A 22,444-nucleotide genomic window follows, 5' to 3' on the forward strand; every position below is an offset into this window, starting at 1 on the left:
CCCCCCCCGTTTTCCCAATTTCCCACCTGTTCTCTTCCCTCGATCCCACCTCCCCTTCCTCACTCAAAGGTCCTCTCTCCCTATCCTACCCCCTTTCGTGCCCTGTGTCGTGGTGGCCCGTTAGGTTACTAACTTTACCCCTGAAACCCCCGTACAGATCGACCTTGGGTATTTTAATTTTTCCCTCTGTCCACATTCCACACCCACTCCGTGTCCCTCACCATCTATCCGTATCTGAAACCCATCCATTCAACTCGCCAAAATGAGAGAAGTTATTAGTTTGAACGGTGTGTGCCCAATGCCTCCCCTGCCCGGTTGAGTTTTCGCGTGGTCACTAATGTTTGCCTTTCTCCCTCACAGTTGGTCAGGCTGGTTGCCAAATCGCCAACTCTTGCTGGGAGGTATGCTTACAACCGGGGACATAACCCCTCTTTTCCCGGACCAATCTGCAGAGACACCATACTGCATGGCATAAATCGTGAGAAGAGGTGGACTGACCGCGTTATGTAGCTTTACTGCCTCGAGCACGGTATCCAGGTATGTGCAATGAAGCTCCTGACCACGCCATCTTGAAGCGTTTCCTTTCATCATCCGTGATCAATCCCACTGATCTTTCTCTCTGATGATAGGCCGATGGTTACTTGACCGAGGAGCGCAAGAAGGATGACCCCGACCACGGCTTCAGCACCTTCTTCTCCGAGACTGGTATGTTGCCACCGCTTCCCTGACATCCCGCTTCTCCTTTCCCCCGCAACCCCTAACCGGCAATGGTGGTCTAGGTCAGGGCAAGTATGTTCCTCGCACCATCTACGCGGATTTGGAGCCCAATGTCGTCGATGAGGTCCGCACCGGTACCTACCGCAGTCTTTTCCACCCCGAGAACATGATCACTGGCAAGGAGGATGCCTCGAACAACTATGCCCGTGGTCACTACACCGTTGGAAAGGAGATGATCGACCAGGTCCTCGACAAGGTCCGCCGTGTTGCCGACAACTGCGCTGGTCTCCAGGGTTTCCTTGTCTTCCACTCCTTCGGTGGTGGTACCGGTTCTGGTTTCGGTGCCCTTCTGATGGAGCGTCTCTCCGTCGACTACGGCAAGAAGTCCAAGCTGGAGTTCTGCGTCTACCCTGCTCCCCAGAACGCCACCTCCGTTGTTGAGCCCTACAACTCCATCTTGACTACCCACACAACCCTCGAGCACTCCGACTGCAGTTTCATGGTCGACAACGAGGCCATCTACGACATCTGCCGCCGCAACCTCGGCATTGAGCGCCCCAGCTATGAGAACCTGAACCGCCTGATCGCCCAGGTTGTCTCGTCCATCACCGCTTCTCTCCGTTTCGATGGTTCCCTGAACGTCGATCTCAACGAGTTCCAGACCAACCTGGTCCCCTACCCTCGTATCCACTTCCCTCTCGTTGCCTACGCCCCCGTCATCTCCGCGGCCAAGGCCTCCCACGAGTCCAACTCTGTTAGCGAGATCACCATGTCCTGCTTCGAGCCCAACAACCAGATGGTCAAGTGTGACCCCCGCAACGGCAAGTACATGGCCACTTGCCTGCTCTACCGTGGTGATGTCGTCCCCAAGGAGACCCACGCCGCCGTGGCTACCCTCAAGACCAAGCGCACCATCCAGTTCGTCGACTGGTGCCCTACTGGTTTCAAGATTGGTATCTGCTACCAGCCTCCCCAGCAGGTGCCCAACGGCGACCTCGCCGAGCTCAAGCGCGCTGTGTAAGTTCCCATAACATGATATGCCCTGAGAACAAGAAGCTAACCCCGTTCTAGCTGCATGCTGTCCAACACTACTGCCATCTCCGAGGCCTGGTCCGCTCTCGACCACAAGTTCGACCTCATGTACTCCAAGCGTGCTTTCGTCCACTGGTACGTTGGTGAGGGTATGGAGGAAGGTGAATTCTCCGAGGCCCGTGAGGATCTCGCTGCCCTCGAGCGCGATTACGAGGAGGTTGCCAGCGACTCCCTGGAGGATGAGGTTGAGGCCGAGTACTAGATCTGACCGTGTTCTCGGCCGGAGTCCGGCGCGGGGTCCGGCAGGGCCGTCCGCGTGGATGCCGTGGCTGGTCCTGATCGTTTCCGAGTTATTCTGTTGGGGACAGGCGTTGGCCAAGGTTATACCATACGAGCTGCGGGACTCTGGCTGCATGCAAATAGGAAGGAGAAGCTTGGCTCCGTAGTACAGACTATGTTTTCTTTTTGTCTGAGTATATTTCTAATATCCCTGAAGCAGCGATGAATTTACCCGCTCGTTCGAACACATGCAGCAGTTTGGCGCCTAAGAGATTGTAATTTAAAGTTTTGCCAGTTCCAACCGAAGGTGTTTTCTGATTGCATTTGTTAAAATGGTCCCGTAGCTGCGAAAGTCACGTTGGAAGCATGGCTGTTGTTCTGTGTGGTTCGTGCTCTAATTTGTAGGGTAGGGACCGGCAGACCCTGGATTTGCGCCACCTCCACGAAGGTGGCTGCGTTAGCCGACTCGCATCTTGTCGGATTCTTCTCGATGGGTTGCATGCAAGTTGGATGCAACCTGGTCCCGTCATGGAAGTTGGAGCCGACAGATAGGAGATGCACCGGGGGTCTGGCTGGCCAGTTGGCAACGGTGGTAGGTAACCAACTGACGTCGGTGCCGGAGTGGCTGACCGCCCGCCCGGGCAGCAGCAGCCGCAGGAAAGCCCCCGGGCGGACCCCAAGCGACGTGCCAGTGCCGTCCGTCGGAGTCTCTCCCCCCTCTGCCTGCTCAGCTCTGCTCGGCTCGCTCTAGCTACTTACTGCTGGTCGCAAGTTCCCCCCCTTCTCCCTAATTTATTTCTTGATTACTATTCCCCGACCCGCCCTCATTCTTGAGCTGTCGGTCCTTCCCATTCCCTCTGTTTGGGGTCATACCTCTCCTCCTGGTGGCTTTCTGTGATACCTTGCCCCCCTCCCCCCCCATTTTCTCGCTCCCCCTCAGAAGAGCTGTTGCCGCCTTGGTCATCCATGCCCGTGCTGTCTTCCACCTAAGTTGACGGCCTTCTGTTGCTTCGCTCCCCCCCATCGGATTTTCGATCAACTATTTGGTGCACAGTGTTTCTACTGAAGGGAGGCCAGCTCCTCCTGAGCTATAATTATGGCTGACAACGGTGAGTTTGCCTGCCCTGGCTGGACAATGGCACCCGCCCGAGCTCTCAGGGGACAACGGCCCAACCAGTCGATATGACGATGGTGCAGCGGAACTGACGGATGGTCTCTTTCTTCCCAAGCAGCTCGCAACCCCGGCCTCAACCTGACCCCTGATGAGAAACGGGTTTTCTATCAACTCTTCCAGGCCGCCGATACCACCAACCTCGGCGTCATCACAGGCGAGATTGCTGTTCCTTTCTTCGAGAAGACCCAGCTAGCCCCGGAAACCCTCGGCTTGGTAAGTCGGTGCCTACGACGGGAGACCCCCTCTCCCGCAATCGCTCCCAGGATAGAATGGCTAACCGGATAATGGCGCTTGATATAGATATGGCAGATCGCAGATAGGGAGAATCGGGGTCTATTGACCCCGTCTGGGTTTGGTGTCGTCATGCGGCTGATTGGACACGCCCAAGCAGGTCGCGCGCCGACCGAGGAACTGGCCTTTCAACGTGAGTTAATAAAGGATGCCCTTGGTTCCGATCGAGCAATTGGGACGTCAAATATATGCTAACGATGGTCCCTGTTTTAGCTGGACCGTTGCCGAAGTTCGATGGTCTCGTGGTCGATGCTACCCCAGCTCCGCGTGAAGCGGGCACCACCAGCCCTACACCGGGTGCAGGTGCGCCTATCCGAGTTCCTCCACTGAATCCCGACGACGTGAACAAGTTCCTGTCGCTGTTCGAGAAATCGGATGTGTCCAAAAGCGGGGTACTTCCAGGTACGTGCACCCCTCCTGTCAGCCCCGAGGTCGATAAGATGTGGACCCTGTAACTAATCACATTGTTATGACAGGTGAGACAGCCAAGCAGATTTTCGAGCGTGCGCGGTTACCAAACGAGATCCTCGGTCGAATCTGGAACCTGGCGGACAGGAGACAACAGGGTGCTCTTGATGCGACTGAATTCGTCGTTGCCATGCATCTCCTGACGTCCTACAAGTCGGGCGCGATGAGGGGACTCCCTCAGACGCTGCCACCCGGTCTGTATGATGCTGCGGCACGCAGAGGCTCTATCCGCTCGTCTGTGGGCTCGCGTCAGGGTCTTGAGGTTCCTCCAGTACCTGCAATTCCGAAGCAATTCACGGGCCCCCAGCGCACTCAGAGTCCGATCAGTAGGCAACCATTCGGATCCCCTCTTTCCGCCCAGTCAACTGGCGGCGACTGGCTTGTCTCGCCTCAAGAGAAGGTCATGTTCGACAATATCTTTGCAACTGTTGACACAGCCAGGACGGGATTAATCAGTGGTGATCAGGCTGTTTCATTCTTCATGGGTGCACAGTTGCCCGAGGAGACACTCGCCCAGATCTGGGATCTTGCGGATATAGATGCCGATGGAATGTTGACAAAGGATGAATTCGCCGTGGCCATGTATCTTGTCCGCCTCACACGCAGCGGAAAGGAATCGCTGCCCCAGGCATTGCCTCCTGCCCTGATTCCTCCTAGCATGCGCCGCCCTGGATCTTCGCATTTTGGTCCAGCAGCTCCTGCTCCCATCCAAGCGCCAGCGCCAGCCCCAGTTCCAGCGCCAGCGCCAGCACCCGCCCCGGCTCCTGTTCCACGATCGGCGGTCGATGATCTGTTTGGCCTGGATGCGCTCTCCGCGCCGGCACCGGCACCGGCGCTGCCGGCTGCTCCTTCCCAGATTCCACAATCCACGGGAGGCTCCAACGCCGCCTTCCAGACCCCTGGTTCTCCGGGATCCAGGGCGTCCCCGCAAGCTCCTTCAACAACATTCAAGCCCTTTGTGCCAACTTCCACCTTTGGACAGAGCTTGCAGCCACAGATGACTGGCGCTTCGTCTGGGGTCCCGCCGACCGTCCGGTCACCCCCGCCCCCATCGGATGATCTTCTGGGAGACAACGACCCCGAAGAGTCGAAGAAATTGACGCAAGAGACCACGGAGCTTGCCAATCTGTCTAATCAGATTGGATCGTTGGCAACTGAGATGCAGAACGTTCAGACTAAGCGAGCATCTGCCGAGCACGGTCTGTCTCAAACCTCACAGCAAAAGAGGGACTTTGAGGCTCGTCTCGCTCAAGCTCGCTCGATGTATGAGCAGGAAGTGAAGAACTTCAAGGCCCTTGAAGAGCGACTCAATGCTTCGAGAGCTGAAACTAACAAACTTCAGCAAGAATTTGCATTGATCGAGGGAAGCCGGCAGGATTTACAAAATCAGTACAATCAAGTGTCAGCTGCTCTCAGTGCTGACCAGCAGGAAAATGCGAGCCTGAAGGAGAAGATCCGACAAGCCAACGCTGCGGTTGCTCAGCTCAAGCCTGCACTAGACAAGGCACGTTCAGAGGCGCGCCAACAGAAAGGGTTGGTAGCAATTAACAAGAAGCAACTTGCAACTGTGGATGGAGAGCGTGACAAGATCCAGCTTGAGATTGATACTCTCGCCAAGGAGCAATCCGGAGCCCCCGAGGAAAGCGCCGCCGCCCCGAGTGATGCTGCCGCCATTACGAGCCCAGCTGAATCGACGACAAGTCAAAACACTAACCCGTTCTTTAAGCGGACGGCTACTGGTTCTAGTGAAACCACTGGACTGTCACCACAGATCACAGGCGATCAGCAGCGCGCCTTTGATAGCCTCTTTGGTCCTGCCTTTGCGACGCCACCAGTAGCTGCTACACCACCGCCTCCAGTGTCTTTCCGGGCCGAATCTCAGCCAACTTCTGGAGTGCCTACTCCTTCAGTATCGCCTCCCCCATTTACTCCCGGGTCTGCGCTGGAACCCCCGGCTCCGGCGCAGTCTAGACAATTGACACCAGGTGTGTTGCCCTTTGGCGAGTCCCATTCGGCGACCTCTTCGACAATGGTCTCTCCGCCAGGAAGCAGGTTTGGTGGCCAAGATACGCCCAGTCTAGGAAGTGCCTCGCAAACAGCGGCCAGTGAAGCGGCGGGCCCTTCGTTTGCACAGCCTGCAACCTCTCCGTTCGATGAAGTAGAGGAGCCCAAAGAGCGTTTCCCCGAAGTCCCGGCCATCACTGAACAACGTGCGGACGATACTGTACCGCCTACTGGAGATGAGAAGCCTGCCGAAAAGAAGGACCTCAGCTTCGATGAGTTGTTCGGCGGGCCTGCACATAAGCGATCCAAGTCGCAAAAGGAAAACGATTTTGAAGAGGCCTTTGCTGTTTTGAAGCAGGGCCCTGGAGCGAGCAAGACGAACGGAGCACCGGCCGTTCCCGTGTCAGAGTTCCCGCCAATCCGCGAACTTGACGATGGTGATGACAGCTCCGATAGCGAAGCGCCGATGGGCTTCGACGACAACTTCACCCCCGTCTTTCCTCCACAGAGCCAAGTCGCCGCAGCGCCCAAACCCGATTCTATTGAGCCGTCTCAGCTGGCGGCGTTCCCAACTCCCGGCACCGCAACCACCCCAAGTCCCCCTGCAGCAGAGTCGCAGTCGAGCCCCCCCAACTATGAGGAGACCGTGGGAAAGCATGAGCCAGGAAGTATGCCACCCGAGTTCAATGGACTCTTGCCGAATCGCGAAGATCCGACAACTGCCCCAGATGCTCCCCACTCAGTGGAGTCAAGCACAGGGGCGCCAATAGTGGGTGGGGAGGCACAGCACGATGGGTTGAAGGAAACCCAGGCTGCTCCCGTGGGAGCCAAAGCGGGTGCTTCCGACTTTGAGGCTGCTTTCGCAGGCCTGAACCTTGCGCCGGCGAAGGAGGCCGAAGATGACGAGGATGATTTTGAAGCCCCCGATAATGCGAAAAATAACATGGATTTCGATTTCTCTTTCGACAGTCCATCAACGCAGAAGATATCACCCAACCCAGGAGCAGATACTGCCTCCTCGGAGTTTTTCAGCTTTGACAAGAATACAAGCTCCTCGCCCCCCGGCTCTGCCGTATCGCCCGCCGAGCCCAACGCAAAAGCACAGACGCACGATTGGGAGGCATTGTTTGCTCCTCTTGACAACGCCACTGCTGCAGCCAGCGGGACCAACGGGGCTGGCAGTGCAGAAAGCAGCAAGGAACCCGGCTGGGCTCTTCAGACAGGCACTGAAGACGACCAGATCCTCCAGCGGTTGACTGGCATGGGCTTTCCCAGAGAAGAATCCCTTGATGCTCTCGAGAAGTTTGATTACAACATTGACAAGGTACGTTGTCACCCAAACCTTACAAGGGATGCATAAGCTAACTGTTCTTATAGGCCATAGACCATCTGGCTTCGAAGTCTTAATCTGCATCCATATCCTCTTTTTTTTACCAGTGCACATATTTACTCTCTCATTAGCCCTTCACTCGCTCTAAATGTTTCCTTTTCTCACTAATCTCTCCCACTTCATGCCTCCTTTTTTACTTTCCTTGAATCATGTGTGATCCAGCTTGCATGTCGTTATTGCTGCAATGTATATCCCTCTTCTTTCAGTGGTGTGCACTCCACATCAAGCCAACCCCTATTATGACCTACCTACATCATTATCGCCCCGTGTAATATAGGACTACCTATTGGATTAGTTATGAACGAGAACGAAGTGCAGGAGGATAACGGACTAACCAGGAACGGACGGCCAATCGTTAGGGAGAGTGGCCGTGGACGAATATCTGTATAGGCAGGCATCGAGAAACATGTACCTTATATTTCCATGGTCTCTAACTATTGCATAATTCACTTCAGTAATGCCTAACTCAAATACTCAGTCACTGATCGACCCTAGGCTCTTATACTCAAACCACTTAAGATTCTCATGCAAACATGTTTGATCGCGGAGAATATTTTAGGTTTGGTCCAAGCTTCCTTCCCACCTGTGGGTCTGTCTAGTCTACCAGCTGTCACCGATGTAGAATATTGTACGGCGTACAGTCACCAGAAACTTTGGGACAAAACTGTTCGTTTCTTTTGAACGGGTTGATTACCGTATGTATGTATGTATGTATGTATATATGTATGGGGGTCACCTGATACTCTTGCCCCTTCCCTTTCTACTGCTAGTGGTCCTCGTCTTATTAAACTCCCGGTTAACGAACAGATTGTCATGTCATATATAGGATATGTCAGGATTAGCTTAGTCAAGCTATCGCTGGAGCTCTTGTACAATCAGTCCATCAAGACAGTTCTAACCTGGACAAACATGAGGGGTACTCAAGTATGCCATATGGGCCTACTAGAGTGGTCATGACTTCATTGTTCGCGATCTACCTTCGCTTATATTCCCGTGGGAGAACAGTTCCGAGATCAAGTATCAAGAAAGGAGTAGTTCTATTCACTAACAAACAATGTAGAACTAGAAGATAAGCCTTCTACCAGGCGCGTTGATCGATGGAGGCCATGAGAATATGTATGACTGCTGATCATGGTCCTTCTTAATGAAATAGACGTTCAAGCAGAGTGAAGATCCCTTATACAGGCTGCCACTAAACACCACGGGTCGCCTGCCCGTTCTCCATACTAGTCAAAGAGCTTTTCTCATGTTGCGAAGATACTCGTTGTAATGCAACCACTGCGAATAAGTCAGCCCAATTGTGTAGACAAGAACATGGCCGGATTCTCTCACAGAAATCTTCCAAGGAGCGTTGCTTGTCATTACTTCTGGGGCTCTTCCCATGCATGATATTGTCAAAGCTCTTGGAGCCATGCAGCAGATGATAGATGCCGCCCATTATGCAGAATACCCCGAACGAGAAAACGTAGATCCGGAGGACTGTAGGACCCGAGGTAGGCTCACCGACAAACCAACCGAATAAGCAGAAGCAGGTCGCCACGAGATCCACGGCTGCAATGGCTCCTATCAGTTTCCAGGATGGCCATGTTGATGCCCAAAAAGCGCCATCGGAACGTGTTATGAAGATGAGCCAATTTTCTGTCAGGGAAATCTCGAGGAATAAGACTTCATCTCGCTTCCCGTAGTCTTGCATTATGCCCCCATTTTCTCCAGCAGTTAGTATTGTGGTAAGTGTGACCCACGTCCCCACGGCTAATACAATTCCAAGAAGAATGGACATCCCCCATAATTTGGGAAGGTTCCATTTCACGGGCGTGGAGGAGAATGGGGCATTGTCGTAGGCGATTGCCAACGTCGCGATATCAGCAAAGATGGCAATGAACACCACAAGCTGTAGATTGAGGCTTTCGTTCCTAGTGGCGATCCAAAATCCCAGAAATATTTCCAGATGCAGCGATAGAGCAATCCGATATACGACGTAAGCGTACATGCGGTGGAAGATCTGACGCGAGGTCTTCAAGGCATCGATGATCGCGGACAACCCGGGAGCAAGAAATACAATGTCGGCTGCTGACCGCGCAGCATCCGAGGAGCCTTCCACTGCAATCCCAGTATCGGCTTTCTTGAGTGACGGAGCATCGTTGACGCCATCCCCAGTCATTGCAACCAAGTATCCGCGCTGTTGTAAGATGTCCACAACGTTGTATTTATGCTCAGGGAAAACCTCTGCAAACCCATCAGCAGCTTCAACAAAGTCATAGACTTCAGAGCCAGGCATTGTTCCTCCTCCACCGAGACCAAGGCGTTCGGCATTGTACACATTTGTGCCCAGTCCCAATTGACGCGAAGTCTCGCGAGCAATCCCTACTGCATCTCCTGTCAGCATCTTAATTGACAGTCCCAAAGTCTGGGCTTCACTGATAGTTTTAGCGGTATCATGTCGCGGAGGATCTGAGCATGGCATTATGCCCAGTATCTCCCACTCGCCATCACCGCACTTTCGAGCCACCCCAAGCGAGCGGAATCCCCGAGTTGCAAATTCAGCCACTTTGTTCTTGTATGCCTGTTCAATATCATCCGGTATCTGATGGTCCTGCTGAACTGTTTTTAGTACAAACAATGGGGAGCCCTTGACACAGGTGATACGTTGGCCCTGGGGAGACTGTACTACTGCCGTGACCTTCTTGGAGACGGGATCGAATGGAGAGAACTGAAGCACTTTGAATTGAGTGAGCAGTGATTTGGCGGTCGGGTAATAAGACAATGCTTTGAAGAATGCTTTGTCGATTGCATCCATGCCCTTTTTCTTTCGAGAAGCAGCTAAGCATGCTGTTAGCATCAGATCCTCAGGATCGACGCCAGCCACCGTATAAGGATCTGTCAAAGATAGTTTATTCTTAGTCAATGTGCCAGTCTTGTCCGAACAAAGTATCTCGACTCCAGCGAGCGATTCAATGGCGGAAAGCTTTTGAACAATCGCTCTTTTCTTTGCCAAATACGCTGCACCAACTGCCATCGTGGTGGTGACAACGGCAGGAAGGCCCACCGGAACACCTATCATGGTGATAGCCAACGTAAATTCGAGAATGGTTGTGGTATTGTTTGAACGGTAGAATGATGAAACCCAGACGATGATCAAGGTGATAATGACAAGAACAAGCAGAACGATGCTGATCCCATGAAGCACTTCGGTGAAGTGGCCGGTGCCGGCCGACGCGGCATTGACCAATGCTGCAGCATGTCCTACAGATGTGCAATTGCCAGTTGCTGTGATGAGGATTCGGGCACAGCCTCGCTTCACAGTAGATGATGCATAGCATGTGTCCCCTTTGTGCTTATCGACTGCCAGAGACTCGCCTGTAATAGAAGACTGATCCACCTGGATAGCTGCACTGGTCATTACTCGACCATCTGCGGGAATTATAGTGCCCTGTATACTATTAGAATCATTGCAGCCACTTTGACTATGCAGTCGGATGGTACCTCATCAATCTTCACTATATCCCCCGGGACCAGTTCAGCTGCGTCAATGTCAACCATTACACTGTCACGCAGCACGACTGCCTTGAGTGCCAATGTTTTCTTCAGTTCCTTCACGATTGACCCAGCCTGGAATTCCTGGACAAAGCCCACGGATGCATTGAGCAGAAGAAGACCACATATAACTCCCAAATCTACCCAGTCTCTGAGATAAGCAGCTAGGATAGCAGCTGCCTATGAGGGTACACATTAGCGAGAAAGTACCACGACGAGGGGCTTGTGAGATACATACCTCCATGACAAACTGGACGGGACCGACAAAGAACCATACGAACTTTAGCACGAGGTTTTCCTTCGCCTCTTTCATCTCATTGGAGCCAAACTTCCTGCGCCGGATTACCACTTCATTAGCACTAAGTCCTGTATGAAAATCCGTCTGAAGTAAGTCATCCGGGACAGGGCGGAGTCGGCCAGTTTGGTGGCTCTCCTGGATGTTTAATTCGGCATAGCCATCCAAGGACTCCAGCTCCTCAATGAGGGTATCAATATCTTTCTCTTCACCTTCGTCATCTTGGATGTCCGATACTGATTTTACCTCTCCCGACCTCTTTTCGACATAGGCGTGCTCGGAATTCAAGCCATTGGGGTGATTGTTAGGCATCGCAGTTCTGGAAGGAACCCTTGCTGGGTCCAGAGAGGAGCTCGATCTCGTATGAGAAGGATGAAGCACTATAAAGATGGATACAAGGGAGATCCTATTCTATATGAGTGTAGCATATAGTGCCCCCCAGAATGGAGGAAAGAGAAGCGCAGGGTAGAAAGGAAACTGAGGGTGCAGCAGTCACAATTCGATTGGAGGAAACATCGGGAAAAGATGCCGCATGTGGATTTGAATCTCTGAGGAAGGAAGGCCATCGTTGATATACAGGAGAGGAAGGAGCTATAGAGACGCAGAAAATCATGCTGACGGTACTACACCGTTAGATACCAGGCTGGCCCGCGCATAGATAGATAGTAGAAGTAAGCCAAAGGCACTCACCAATTACAACTCTAATGTTTCTCTCAAAAATACAGTACGTTGGTAAAGGATTGACCAAAAATGAGTATGTCAACATGAGGGTGGGATATATATCGCAGGATCCGGAGGAGCGATCTAAATGGTTTGCTGGAATTGGCCCACCCGATTATTGTGGAATCAACAATGTGAGCCGATCAGCTAAATAGTAAAGCACCCATTCGAGGACTTCCATTGGAACAGGGGAATAGTGAGAGATGAAGAACTAAGAATTACTTACTATACAAAGGACTTGGGACTTCCCCGCCAACGAGACCGGGAGCGATGACATAAGCAGATACCCGACGTCATGTCGGTTTCATGGCACTTGGGGAATTTCTCCCCCCAAGTCGCGCGCATCCCTGATCGACTCCGGTTCCTGACCCTGAATAATACCCACCCAGTCTACTCGACAGCTGGAGAAGTGAGGCAGTCCCCTTTTTTGCTGGTGACGAAGGCGGGCGCTATGCTCTTCTAGCATATTGCGCACTATGAGCACGAAGGTCAAGTGATCTGCACCAACGCTCTCGACTTCAAACCTACACAGTAGAATGCGTCAACCTTGAGACGCACCCCTCCATATTCAATACGCGCCCCCTGTCTTTCTGATCGCCTTCCCATCAGAAAAAATGAATAGGGAGATTCCGGGGTTCTACTATGGTAAATGACGACGTTTATGATCTTTCTCCCGTGCAACGTCCATTGACGGCTCAATAGACCCCGAAAAGAAGAAGTACTTCAAGATCCAAGCCAACCACAAAGCCGCCCCAGGGTCGCAATATACTCAAGACTCCGTCAAGCGGAAGCGCGTGGACCAGGAGGTTTGTGATCAATGCTCCAAGCCCCCCTGTGTCCTACTGACCTTCCGATAGAAGCGGCAGAGGAAGATCCATCTAACGAAAAGAGTCACAAAAGAGAAGATCAAAAGGGCTGCCTTTTTGTCGCATCCTCTAGTGGGAGTGCAGAGAGAGATTGGATCTCAACATGTATCTACAAGCATCCGCCAAGAGCAAAGGAGCTTAATTTACGCAAGCCAGTTGCATCGAAACCAGCTTCATCAATTCGAGCCCTGGCCCGATGAGTATACCATCAAGCATGTGTTGCGCAACAAGCGCTCCGGAATCTTGATTGCCAGTAAGTGGCTCCTATGTATTGTCGTGTGTGTGGTCGATGCTCTTCTAACCATATACATAGGTGGCCAACGTGGTGGTGAATCGTCTGTTTCGTAAGCTCAACCTGCACGGTCGTGTATCCGGCGAGCTAACCACCATCTAAGGGTGTGCTTCCCGGATTGCGACCAAGATAAATGGACATATAACCGCACGATGGAACGTGTTCTCTTCAAAGAACCATATAGGGTATGTCCACTAGCCCAATCCACATAATGTCCACACCACATGCACTGACGCAGTACAATATAGCTATCCTCAGTCTCGTTGAGCCACACCGGATACCTGTTGTATGATCGAAGACTATGCTCCCATCCTATGATCGCTAGCTGACAGGATCAGGGCGACAATGGACAGTGGCCCGAATGGCGACTCTTTCCTGGCGCCCCGAATGTTGCCTGATCCCGACGAAGGTGGAGACTATCGGTGGCCCACGGCGTGTACGTAGCAAGCCCGCGCTCATTCGTTGCACACCACCTGGCAAACGATGATCAAGCTTGCTAATGACGATCTGCTCAGTTTCACAACCGATTCGTCTGCGTACATCGTCTTCCTTATGGTGTTCGTCTGCCTGCCCAACGGGAGATGCGCCGCTTTTCGCCGTTGGAACCTCGGACGGACTATACACATTGGAAGGGCTCGGCAGCTACTGGGCCTTATCAAAGAAATCATTCGCAAATGATGCGCTAACTGGAAAGCCGATCTCACATCGCCGCGTGGACTCCTCTCATGCTGTTGTCACCAGCGTCGAATGGCTGTCATCCGACGTAATAGCAGCCGGTTTAAAAGATTCCGCTATATTCCTCCACGACCTGCGGAGTGGAGGGAGCGCGACACGACTACAGCATCCTCATGCTGTTACTAAGATGCGAAGAGTAGATCCCTACCGGATCGTCGTGGCGGGTATAAACTCGGTATGTGTTCGCCATCCAGACATATACCACACCCTAAGAGATGGACGACTGACTGCGAAGCAGCTTCAAATGTACGACATCCGATACCCACCCAACGGCCTACAACGCGACCCTCAGCCCAACAAGAAATATCACACCTCCACCAAGCCGTATCTTACGTTTTCGGACTACTCGCCCGACGTCATACCGGATTTCGACATCAGCCTGGAACTTGGGCTCCTCGCCAGTGGTTCGTACAGTGGTATTCTATCCAGGTCGACATCGGCTAACTCTTCTTACTAGCTTCCGACGAGCGAAAGATCCAGCTCTTCTCCCTCCGCACCGGTCAACAGGTTCCGTCACCCTTGTCAGGGTATCAATATAAGAATCCCATTTCTTCAGTCTGCTTCGAGCCCGGAGATGGGTCGTTACATGGCCCCCAGACCCCCAGCTTATTAGTCTGCGCGCAAGCTACCGTGGATGAATGGATTTGGTCAAACTCGCCAAAGACGACATGATGATCGTATCAAGACGCTCTATGCAATGCACGCTGATTGGGAATATAACTATAAAATACACGAGTGAAGGCATGAATGATACCAGATTGCGGATTCGCTTTAGTCCAACCCTCCCGCCAGCCATTCGCCAACCTCGACCCCGACAGTTTTGGCCAACTCTCCGATCCAGTCGCCCGAGACATTGACGCACCATTTCTCGCCGGCATCGGATGTCGTGTTACCGCTACTCAACCCCCCGGACCCGAGCCCCATGCGACCACCGCTCTCGCGACCTGCAGCAGGCACCACGAGTCGTAGCCGACGTAATGTAGCAAGCTCCGCATATATGGCGTCCGAGACCGCCGCCAGTCGAATGGGATTAGCAGGGGGATTAGGGTCGATGGCGTGGTAAATAGCGATCAGTCGCTCCAACGGGAAAGGGCGGGCTGTTAAAATTGTGGACGGGCCGGTGATACCTGCGCCGCCGCCTACAGCCGAAGTTGTAGCAGAGGAAGTAGCAAAGGCAGATTCCAGGGTGGACTTCGTGATGCGAGTCTTTTGTCTCTTGCCTTTCTTGTTAGGGGTAGATGGGCCTCGGCTCGCCTCCCGACTGTCTTCCGCCTGGGCCCGGGAAAGCAGCTTCAGCCGTCGTCTATGATGTGCGCGTTTGTTTCTTGCGGACAAGGAGGATGAAGAGAACTTCGAGAAAAAGATCGTATCGAGTCGTTGAGGCGTGTGAGAGGCTAAGTATGCGGAGGTCAAGATCAGGGTCGGGAAGTAAGGTAGGGAAGGAAGGGGTGAAGGTGCCGAGACGGCCGACATCGATGGCTTCGACATTGAGCCATTTATGGGCGCAGATTCCTCCGTGACAATGTGATGTACAAGAGCGCCTTCGCCCTGGTGTCGGAATAAAGCACGATTCTTGACCAAAAGTCGCGAGAAGTCCCATTCGTCGCTTCCTCCGGGTGGAAGATCGCCGTTGGTGATGGGAGCGACGAACTGAGGCCAGATCTTCTCACATATGGACTTGAATGTCGGGATCGAACTTGCCGTAGGCCCAACCAAGGAGTCATAGATAGCCGAGACAAAATGCGAGTACAGCCTAGACGACGACTCATCCTCGAGACCACGCACGGCAGGTGGCCCAGCATTCAGAATGATAGTAATCGCTTCTTTGCGCGTATACGGAGGAAAGCTAATGTGCGGAACGCCCGCCGCTTGAAGAAAGAGCGGCCGCGGAGTAGAGCTGAGGATTAAGACGACGCAAAGGGACGGAATCTGCAAAAGATCAATCAATCAATCGTCCACCACCAAAAAAAAAAAAAAAAGAAACCGTCACAACGTACCACTTCTCCCAGTCTTGCTAGCGCAGACAACAGCGTATGCGGCGCTTCACGCTGCTTGTCGATTCCATCCAGCACCAGCACAAATTTATCATTACTATTATTATTCCTCCCCCCCGACGCCGACGCGAGACATTCGCCCAGCAGCACTGCCAGGGAACTGACATGTTCGCATCTTCCTTTGCCGTACTTTTCCCATTCGTCGCGTTTCCCGAGCGCTTCCAGCGTTGCCCATAGGATCTTCGTGAGGAGGTGACGGCCTGTGATGCACTCGGGGCTTCGGACAATAGCGTGCGGTACTTGGAGGGCAGCGAGGACATTGCGGACGATGGTCGATTTGCAAGTTGCGGAAATACCGTGCACGACTAATGTGGATGGGCTAGAAATCTTGGCCTAATCGGTCGCATCTGGATATTAGTTATTTATACGAGAAAATGAAATAGGATCTGCAGGGTTTGGGGGGGAAACGTACACCGAGAAGAGTGGCAAGCTGCCTGGTCTGAAGCTCTCGACAGGGCCATTGTTTGCTGAGCGATCGGCCAATCTCTGATGGAAGCATAGGGAGATGTGTTAAGTTCCTTATAAGCTTGTAGCCCCCTGACGAATTTTCGAAGAATTGAACGGCGCAGAGAAGGGAAATACCGACGCGCTTTCTCAACCAAGTTTTGGTTCTCGCATCAACAATGCAGAGAAGCGCGGGTATCACATGCAGTCACGTGCCGCATGCATCCTTGTGGTTTCTCTCTATCGCCTCCCCTTAAGCCTTGGTTTTGGGAGGTGAACAGAATACTCGTGATGTTCGTGAAATATATGGGATGAGGATAAGCACGAAAAGACATCTTGATTGCTTAAAGTATGGGTACATCTAATCTACCGGGGCTGCTGTTGGAACAGGCGGGAAAGGACGTAAATGATCAGAAACCAGGAAGCTGGCCATCCCAATGTGCGGCCCAGAGAAGCACAAGTCTCGCGCAAGCAGGGTCCAAATCTGATGGAAAGAGAGCACTCATATGTATGATGTGCAACCAAATCCAACCTTACCATCCACTGCCTCATCCAGAAAAACAAGAACAGCTGCGCCAATGAAGCCATGCAGATAGGCCAGGCAGACAGAAAGTCAAGAAGCAAAATGGGAGGGGTAAAAGCACAATGGGGAGAAAACACAGCTATGAGACATCAGTCTTTGCTCATTATCAGGCCAACAAGATGGCTGACAGAGGCAGACTTGGAAGTAAGGGAAAAAAGAAACAAAAAAGAGAAAGCAAAGACGTTTCCAGATGTTGTCATCAAATAGGTGCTAAGCGGAGCTCCAGGGCGTTGAAAGAATACAGGACATAACGAAGTGTAGTAAAATAGCTTTATCATGGTTTACATCTTCTCGTCAGATATGATCCAGATATGCAATAAGTTGCATAGAAATAATGATCTTGTCTTCGTAGCGGTAATTCTGGTCTTTTCAGTTTGCTGACAATTCGTCATTGGGGCCGTAAGTCATGAAGATCGTAGCGTCGTCGCACTATGAGTACAGTTCAATGGAGAAAGACTGGCGATTCAAGGTGCAGCGTCACAGGTCAGTAGAACGCATACAACTGACTTGGAGCACCAAGATTGCCATTGGGCTGCTGGACAGTAGAAGCAAAAATCGCCTCGCCAGGTCCGCCGGATGGAGCGTTAGAGCCCGTCGCGGAACCAGGGGCGGGAACAAAGTTCTGATTTCCAAACTGGGAACCGACATTGGGAACAGGGAAGGGGTTGTGTTGGTACAGGAACGGCTTCTGTGGTCCCTGAAGAGGCCCAGGAAGCTGGGCAGAATTCATCTCGTTGGGAGTAACCTGTCCACTAGTTGCGGCACTGCCTCGGCCAGAGCCTTCGGATGCCATCATTTTGCCTGCGATGCGACGGCCATGAGGGGTTTGACGGATCGAAGGCAATATGGGGCGGATAGAGTCAATGATCCGGGTTCGAGTTTCAGCATCAGCGAAATCCATTGCAGTTTGCACCACATAGTTCGCGAAGGAGTCGCGGAGCATCTTCTCAAGTTCAGCCCCTGCGAGCATTTCATCAATCATGTGGCGCCGGATCTGGAAGTCGGCAGTGCGCAGGCACTTTTCAATGACATTTGAACTGAACTTTTGCTTAGACAGGGCAGGAATGTTGCCACGGAAAGTCTGACACAAGGGCTCGGTAAAATGAGGTTCAGCAAGGTCCAAGATATATTGCACGACATAGTTTCCAAAAGGATCCTGGACAAGAGCGAACGCATTTGACGTAATTTGAGCAATGAGGCGGGCTCTTTGCTCACCAGACGCATGGTCAATGCAGCGCTGCAGAACGCAGCATCCATGACGATGGGTGCCGACAACCACGCAGTTAGCGCCAACGGCATCGTAGATGAACTGAGCGTCTTCAGCCGAGAGACGGTTGAGACATTTTTGAATGACATGATTTCCATTCAGGTCCTGGACCAATTCAACGACATGGTCTTCTAGAGCATGGATCACGGTTTGAGTTTGTTCTGCAGTAGAGATAAACTCAATCATCTTTTGAAGGGCCCTAGTGCCATGTTGATTTAGAGCTATCTTCACCAGCTGGTGGGCTGCGTTGTTGATCAAAGCCGTTCGCTGATCATCATTGGAGTATTCAAGTAATTTCTGGCACAGGTAATTACCGAAGGGGTCTGTTGCAATGTGAGTTTAGTAAGATCCGCCAAAGGGGGTCGAGAATGTTGAACGAACCTGTCATGAGCTCAACCACGTGCAAGTGGGTTTCTTCAAAGATCATTTGGACGTGTTCTGGATTACGTTCCTCTAACTTTCTCTGCAGATACCTACAGCCATGTTGGTCCTTACAGAGGCCATACAACTCACCCCGATAATGCTCAAGCGGGAAGTTTGTGAAACGAGAGAGCTGGGCGGCATCAGTCTCGCCGTTTCTGCGTGAGGCAGTACCCTTGGCGGGACCTTCGGCTAGGCGATAGTTGCCATAGGGGTATCCAGCAAAGGGGGCAGTAGCATTGTAGTTCTGCAGCTGTCCACTCACCTGCACTGGAGCCCCCATGTACGCCTGGATACCATACCCATAGAAGGGAGGTTGGAATGGAGTGAGGGTAGCCGGTGTAACCGTGCTACTGCTGCTACTGGCAGCTCCAGTGGTGAGCTGCGGACCGAAAGGTGTGGCACTGGCTTGCAGCGTGGTCTGCTGAGACCGGGACCCCTGCAATGTGGCCTCCTCACGTTCAGGTGAATCCTTTTGCTGGCGGGCAGTGGCAGAATTCACCGCCGAAATCCGACCCAGGCTGGCATTGTGCTGTTGGAACTGCTCAGCGTGAGTTTTGGGGGGCGTGATTGCGGGATTGAAGGCTTCGCCTTTTACTGTAGGCAGATCGTTGGTTGAATACGACGACTGCAAAGACGCGGGTCTGCTGGAAGCAGTAGCAGCCACATTTTCATTGCCACCTTCTGCGCTGTAGAGCAAGTTCGCTTCAAGAGAGTGTCTAGCAGCATGGCGAGAGGGGTTTGAGGTATGAGTGTGGCTCTCATCCGTTGGACTGCCAAGCTGCTCAAGGCGGAACATGTTCAAAGCGTTTTGCGGCATGCTCTGATGGGAGGTGCGGTGACGACTGTGAGTGTTCCAAGTCTCAGGATTGGGAGTGCGCGAGTTAGCCAGATCCAAGGCGTCCGAATTCGCAGACAGCTTGTCTTCCTGTCAGCCAAATGCAATCCTCATCTATTATAATGTGCACTTACCAGGCCCGTCTCGTCTCTGCGAGACAGCGTCGGAAACTTGTCGTCAGGATCAGTCAGCTTCAGGTAGCTTTTGATGTCAGGCGTCGGAATCCTGTCCTCGTCCTTTAGAGTCGCACGGTCATCTTCGTTATGGAATAAATACTTCGAGGCGTTAAAAGACTCCAAGCCGGACGAGCTGTTGAAGCCCGACAGGTTCGGGCGAACCTGCGATCCAAGACCTGTCGACGGCATCGAATAGCGGTGAATACTGAAAGAAGTTATTAGTGAGATGTAAGTGAGCTAGTGATGTGAACGAAGAGGTAGTGTAGCAAAGGTTTGGGGGAAAATATATCGTAGTTTCCAGGGCTGAATAGAAGGGATTGTGAAATGACATGCAAAGGCTGGAGGCAAAGTAAATAACCTTGTCCCTGGGGGCGTATTGTGTTATTTATATCATGACCCCTCGACAGCGCCGTCGTCATCACAGGACTTTGGGAAGAACACATACAGACTCGGGAATAAAAGGTGAAAGGGGAAACAATAAGACAATAGATAACTCACGATGGGCCTGGACGAAAAGGGGAAGTGGGTTCTTCATTGAAGTCCTCCTTTTCTGAGTTCCTTCGAGACCCCGGGACAGAGTGAACGGAGAAACGATTGGTTGGGGTTTGGGCGGAGCTGTGATTCACTTGGCTGGGCGGAGTGGTCACCTGAGTTGGAGCAAAGACATTGAAGAACCCAGGAGACGAAGTAACACTAGACGTTGAGAATCGTGTAGGACGGGTGAAGGCAGGAAAAGCGTTCTCGCGATACTCTGGCGGAGTAGTAGGTTCACTGACTGGACCAGACAAGCCAGCTTTGGCCAGGTCTTGAGCGATCTGATCCATTTCCTGCCTTTCCTTCTCGTGTTGCAAGTCCAGAATTTTCATATCCTCCTCAAATCTCCTCCTCTGCTCCCGCATGTATTCAATATGTTGACGCTTCTTCTCAAACTGTGATGAAGTCAGAAACAGGAGCAATGCAATAGCGAGGGTAATAAGCAAGTGAATAATAGATGATTGAGTGTTCAGCAGAATAGAAGCGGATGATGATGAATCACTATCAGGTGAATTCCATCTTATAGTGAATGCTGAAATCAAAGCTGACATAGAAACAAGCAAAGAGCGAAAGCCGATAGCGAGTCTAACACTGACAAGGCAAAACTACAATACAAGCGCGATCGGAAATCCAAGCTCGACTGGGCATGTGAAACAAGAGCTTATCAAGCGTACTAGGCTTACCGATGACAGCAGATCGAGGGGATCGGCAGGCGGCAGCTGGGAGCTGCCTCCGACATGATTCAGGTAGCTCCAGGATGAGAGTTTGCTGGAATCAGTTGTGAACCGACGCTGGAGATTCCCACGGACTTCACCCGATGGTCGCGAAAACGCCGAGACGAAAGTCGAGTGGCCCGGAGAAAGCGAATTATAGCCAGGGAAAGGGGACTCGGAAGGAGGCGACCTCGGGGAAGGGAATCGCAGCTCGTCGAGGCGTTCACTAAGTCCGTTTTTAAATGCCATGGCGGGCAGGTTGTTTGGGACTGAGAGCACTGGACTGATAGCATCAAGGGGCCAGAACGCGTCAGAAACCAGCTTATATCATGATGGGATGGATAGCACCGGGGTTAAAAGGGGGATGGGGAGATCATAATCCTCGGGGGACAATTGCAAGCAGAGCGAAGGGCTGAGGTTAAAGCACAGGAACCAAGGAGTTGGGAAGAATGAGTTGGTTGGCGGTGTGCTCCTTCAGATAACGGGCAATGTACGGAGTAAGGAGTTGAGAGGGGCTGAGGGGTGATTTGGCGGAGAAGATCTCGGAAAAGAACAGCGACTTACACGCAATGAACGCCTCGAGAGTTTAAATTTCAGGCACGGAAAGAGACTTTGCTGGTCACCGTTTGTGTGTGCACGCAAGTAAGGACCGGTCGATGAGGAGTTGGGAGCCGTTCTCCCGCCTAGGGATGCGTTCCTGGCGATGCGGAGATCAATGATGGTGGTAAATCACAGGCACTGATTGTCGGTATTGCTTGAATCCTACGCTCTCTCGATACCGAGAGCAGCGTGGACCAGCAGATAAGAATAACGAGCGAACAAACTCAAGGAGATGAGGGGCAGGAATAACAATGGCGAAGGAAAAATAACTGTTGTACAGGGAGCCTGGAGTTTAAGGGGAGAAGAGAGAGAAGAAGGGGAGGGGGGGGGGGCCGACAAGAAGAGTGGGAAGCGAGAGGGGAAGAAAGACGAGGCGTGGGCGGCGGCGGCTGGGAAAGCAAGCGGGGAGCCTGTTGTTTAGTTGCTAAACTCGACTCGTTTTGGAGGCGGGCGTGTAAAGCTGCTGGGAGGATGGGCGCGATGTTCCCTCCCGACGACGACTTGCCTGGGACCGAGCTCCTCGGCCTTTTCCATTTATCTACCCTGTCGATCGATTTATTAAGTGCATGGGCGAGATTGACCCATGGTTTTCATCTATGGCCATGGCACGATGGATCTTTTGCTATGCTTTCCAGTATTTAAGTATTGTCTGATTTGTTCCGCCGTGTAGATTGCATCATCTCTCTCTCGTGCCCCGACTGTAGTTCTTCAACCTCTCTTTCTATCCAAGCTCTACGAAGTTGAAGATCTTCAGAGTTCAAAGCAACAACTACAAGCTCCGTACGTACCGAGTACGTCGAATCCGCTAGGTGTGCGTGATGAAATACGAAGCAGGTAAAAAAAAAAAAAAAAGAAAACAAAGAACCCATTCATCGCCCGTTTACGATTGTTATTAATCAATCCACCCCCTCCCGAAGCTGGTGAGCTGTCTTCTCCGATGACAACCAACTGTGGTCGATCATTTGCTTTTCGGACGGATCAAGAATGAATCGCGACTTCACTCCCCGTGATTGGAGCT

General features: G+C 52.2%; 5 protein-coding genes across 5 annotated transcripts; 3 read left to right on the forward strand and 2 right to left on the reverse strand.

Moving 5' to 3' along the window:
- Positions 1–156: 156 nt before the first annotated feature.
- BO94DRAFT_530791 (tubulin alpha chain) lies at positions 157–2,110 on the forward strand. The gene is made up of 6 exons (XM_025610753.1): positions 157–287; positions 361–401; positions 511–537; positions 630–705; positions 780–1,734; positions 1,789–2,110. The coding sequence occupies exons 1-6, from the start codon at positions 263–265 to the stop codon at positions 2,009–2,011; spliced, it is 1,347 nt and encodes a 448-aa protein (XP_025471659.1). The 5' UTR covers positions 157–262; the 3' UTR covers positions 2,012–2,110.
- Positions 2,111–2,796: 686 nt separating this feature from the next.
- Positions 2,797–7,817, forward strand: BO94DRAFT_530793 (EF hand domain protein). Its single transcript, XM_025610754.1, has 6 exons — positions 2,797–3,137; positions 3,261–3,415; positions 3,503–3,626; positions 3,707–3,895; positions 3,970–7,289; positions 7,343–7,817. The coding sequence occupies exons 1-6, from the start codon at positions 3,125–3,127 to the stop codon at positions 7,370–7,372; spliced, it is 3,831 nt and encodes a 1,276-aa protein (XP_025471660.1). The 5' UTR covers positions 2,797–3,124; the 3' UTR covers positions 7,373–7,817.
- Positions 7,818–8,436: 619 nt separating this feature from the next.
- On the reverse strand, positions 8,437–11,654 carry BO94DRAFT_213310 (plasma-membrane proton-efflux P-type ATPase). The gene is made up of 4 exons (XM_025606172.1): positions 11,128–11,654; positions 10,839–11,069; positions 8,688–10,785; positions 8,437–8,633 (listed from the first exon to the last, which is right to left on the reverse strand). Exons 1-4 carry the CDS (start codon positions 11,494–11,496, stop codon positions 8,548–8,550), a joined length of 2,784 nt encoding a protein of 927 aa, XP_025471661.1. The 5' UTR covers positions 11,497–11,654; the 3' UTR covers positions 8,437–8,547.
- Positions 11,655–12,351: 697 nt separating this feature from the next.
- Positions 12,352–14,519, forward strand: BO94DRAFT_213279 (uncharacterized protein). The gene is made up of 10 exons (XM_025606171.1): positions 12,352–12,549; positions 12,607–12,710; positions 12,762–13,023; positions 13,084–13,114; positions 13,166–13,247; positions 13,311–13,348; positions 13,401–13,498; positions 13,578–13,972; positions 14,036–14,201; positions 14,255–14,519. The coding sequence occupies exons 1-10, from the start codon at positions 12,519–12,521 to the stop codon at positions 14,467–14,469; spliced, it is 1,422 nt and encodes a 473-aa protein (XP_025471662.1). The 5' UTR covers positions 12,352–12,518; the 3' UTR covers positions 14,470–14,519.
- A 49-nt stretch (positions 14,520–14,568) lies between these two features.
- On the reverse strand, positions 14,569–21,075 carry BO94DRAFT_456399 (putative RNA-binding protein; the record flags this gene model as incomplete). Its single annotated transcript, XM_025607698.1, has 7 exons — positions 14,569–15,726; positions 15,795–16,170; positions 17,373–18,468; positions 18,527–19,484; positions 19,538–19,784; positions 20,078–20,508; positions 20,797–21,075. 7 exons carry the CDS (start codon positions 21,073–21,075, stop codon positions 14,569–14,571), a joined length of 4,545 nt encoding a protein of 1,514 aa, XP_025471663.1.
- Between the last annotated feature and the right edge of the window lie 1,369 nt (positions 21,076–22,444).

Source organism: Aspergillus sclerotioniger, assembly GCF_003184525.1.
Source record: "Aspergillus sclerotioniger CBS 115572 chromosome Unknown BO94scaffold_3, whole genome shotgun sequence".
NCBI classification, from domain to species: domain Eukaryota; kingdom Fungi; phylum Ascomycota; class Eurotiomycetes; order Eurotiales; family Aspergillaceae; genus Aspergillus; species Aspergillus sclerotioniger.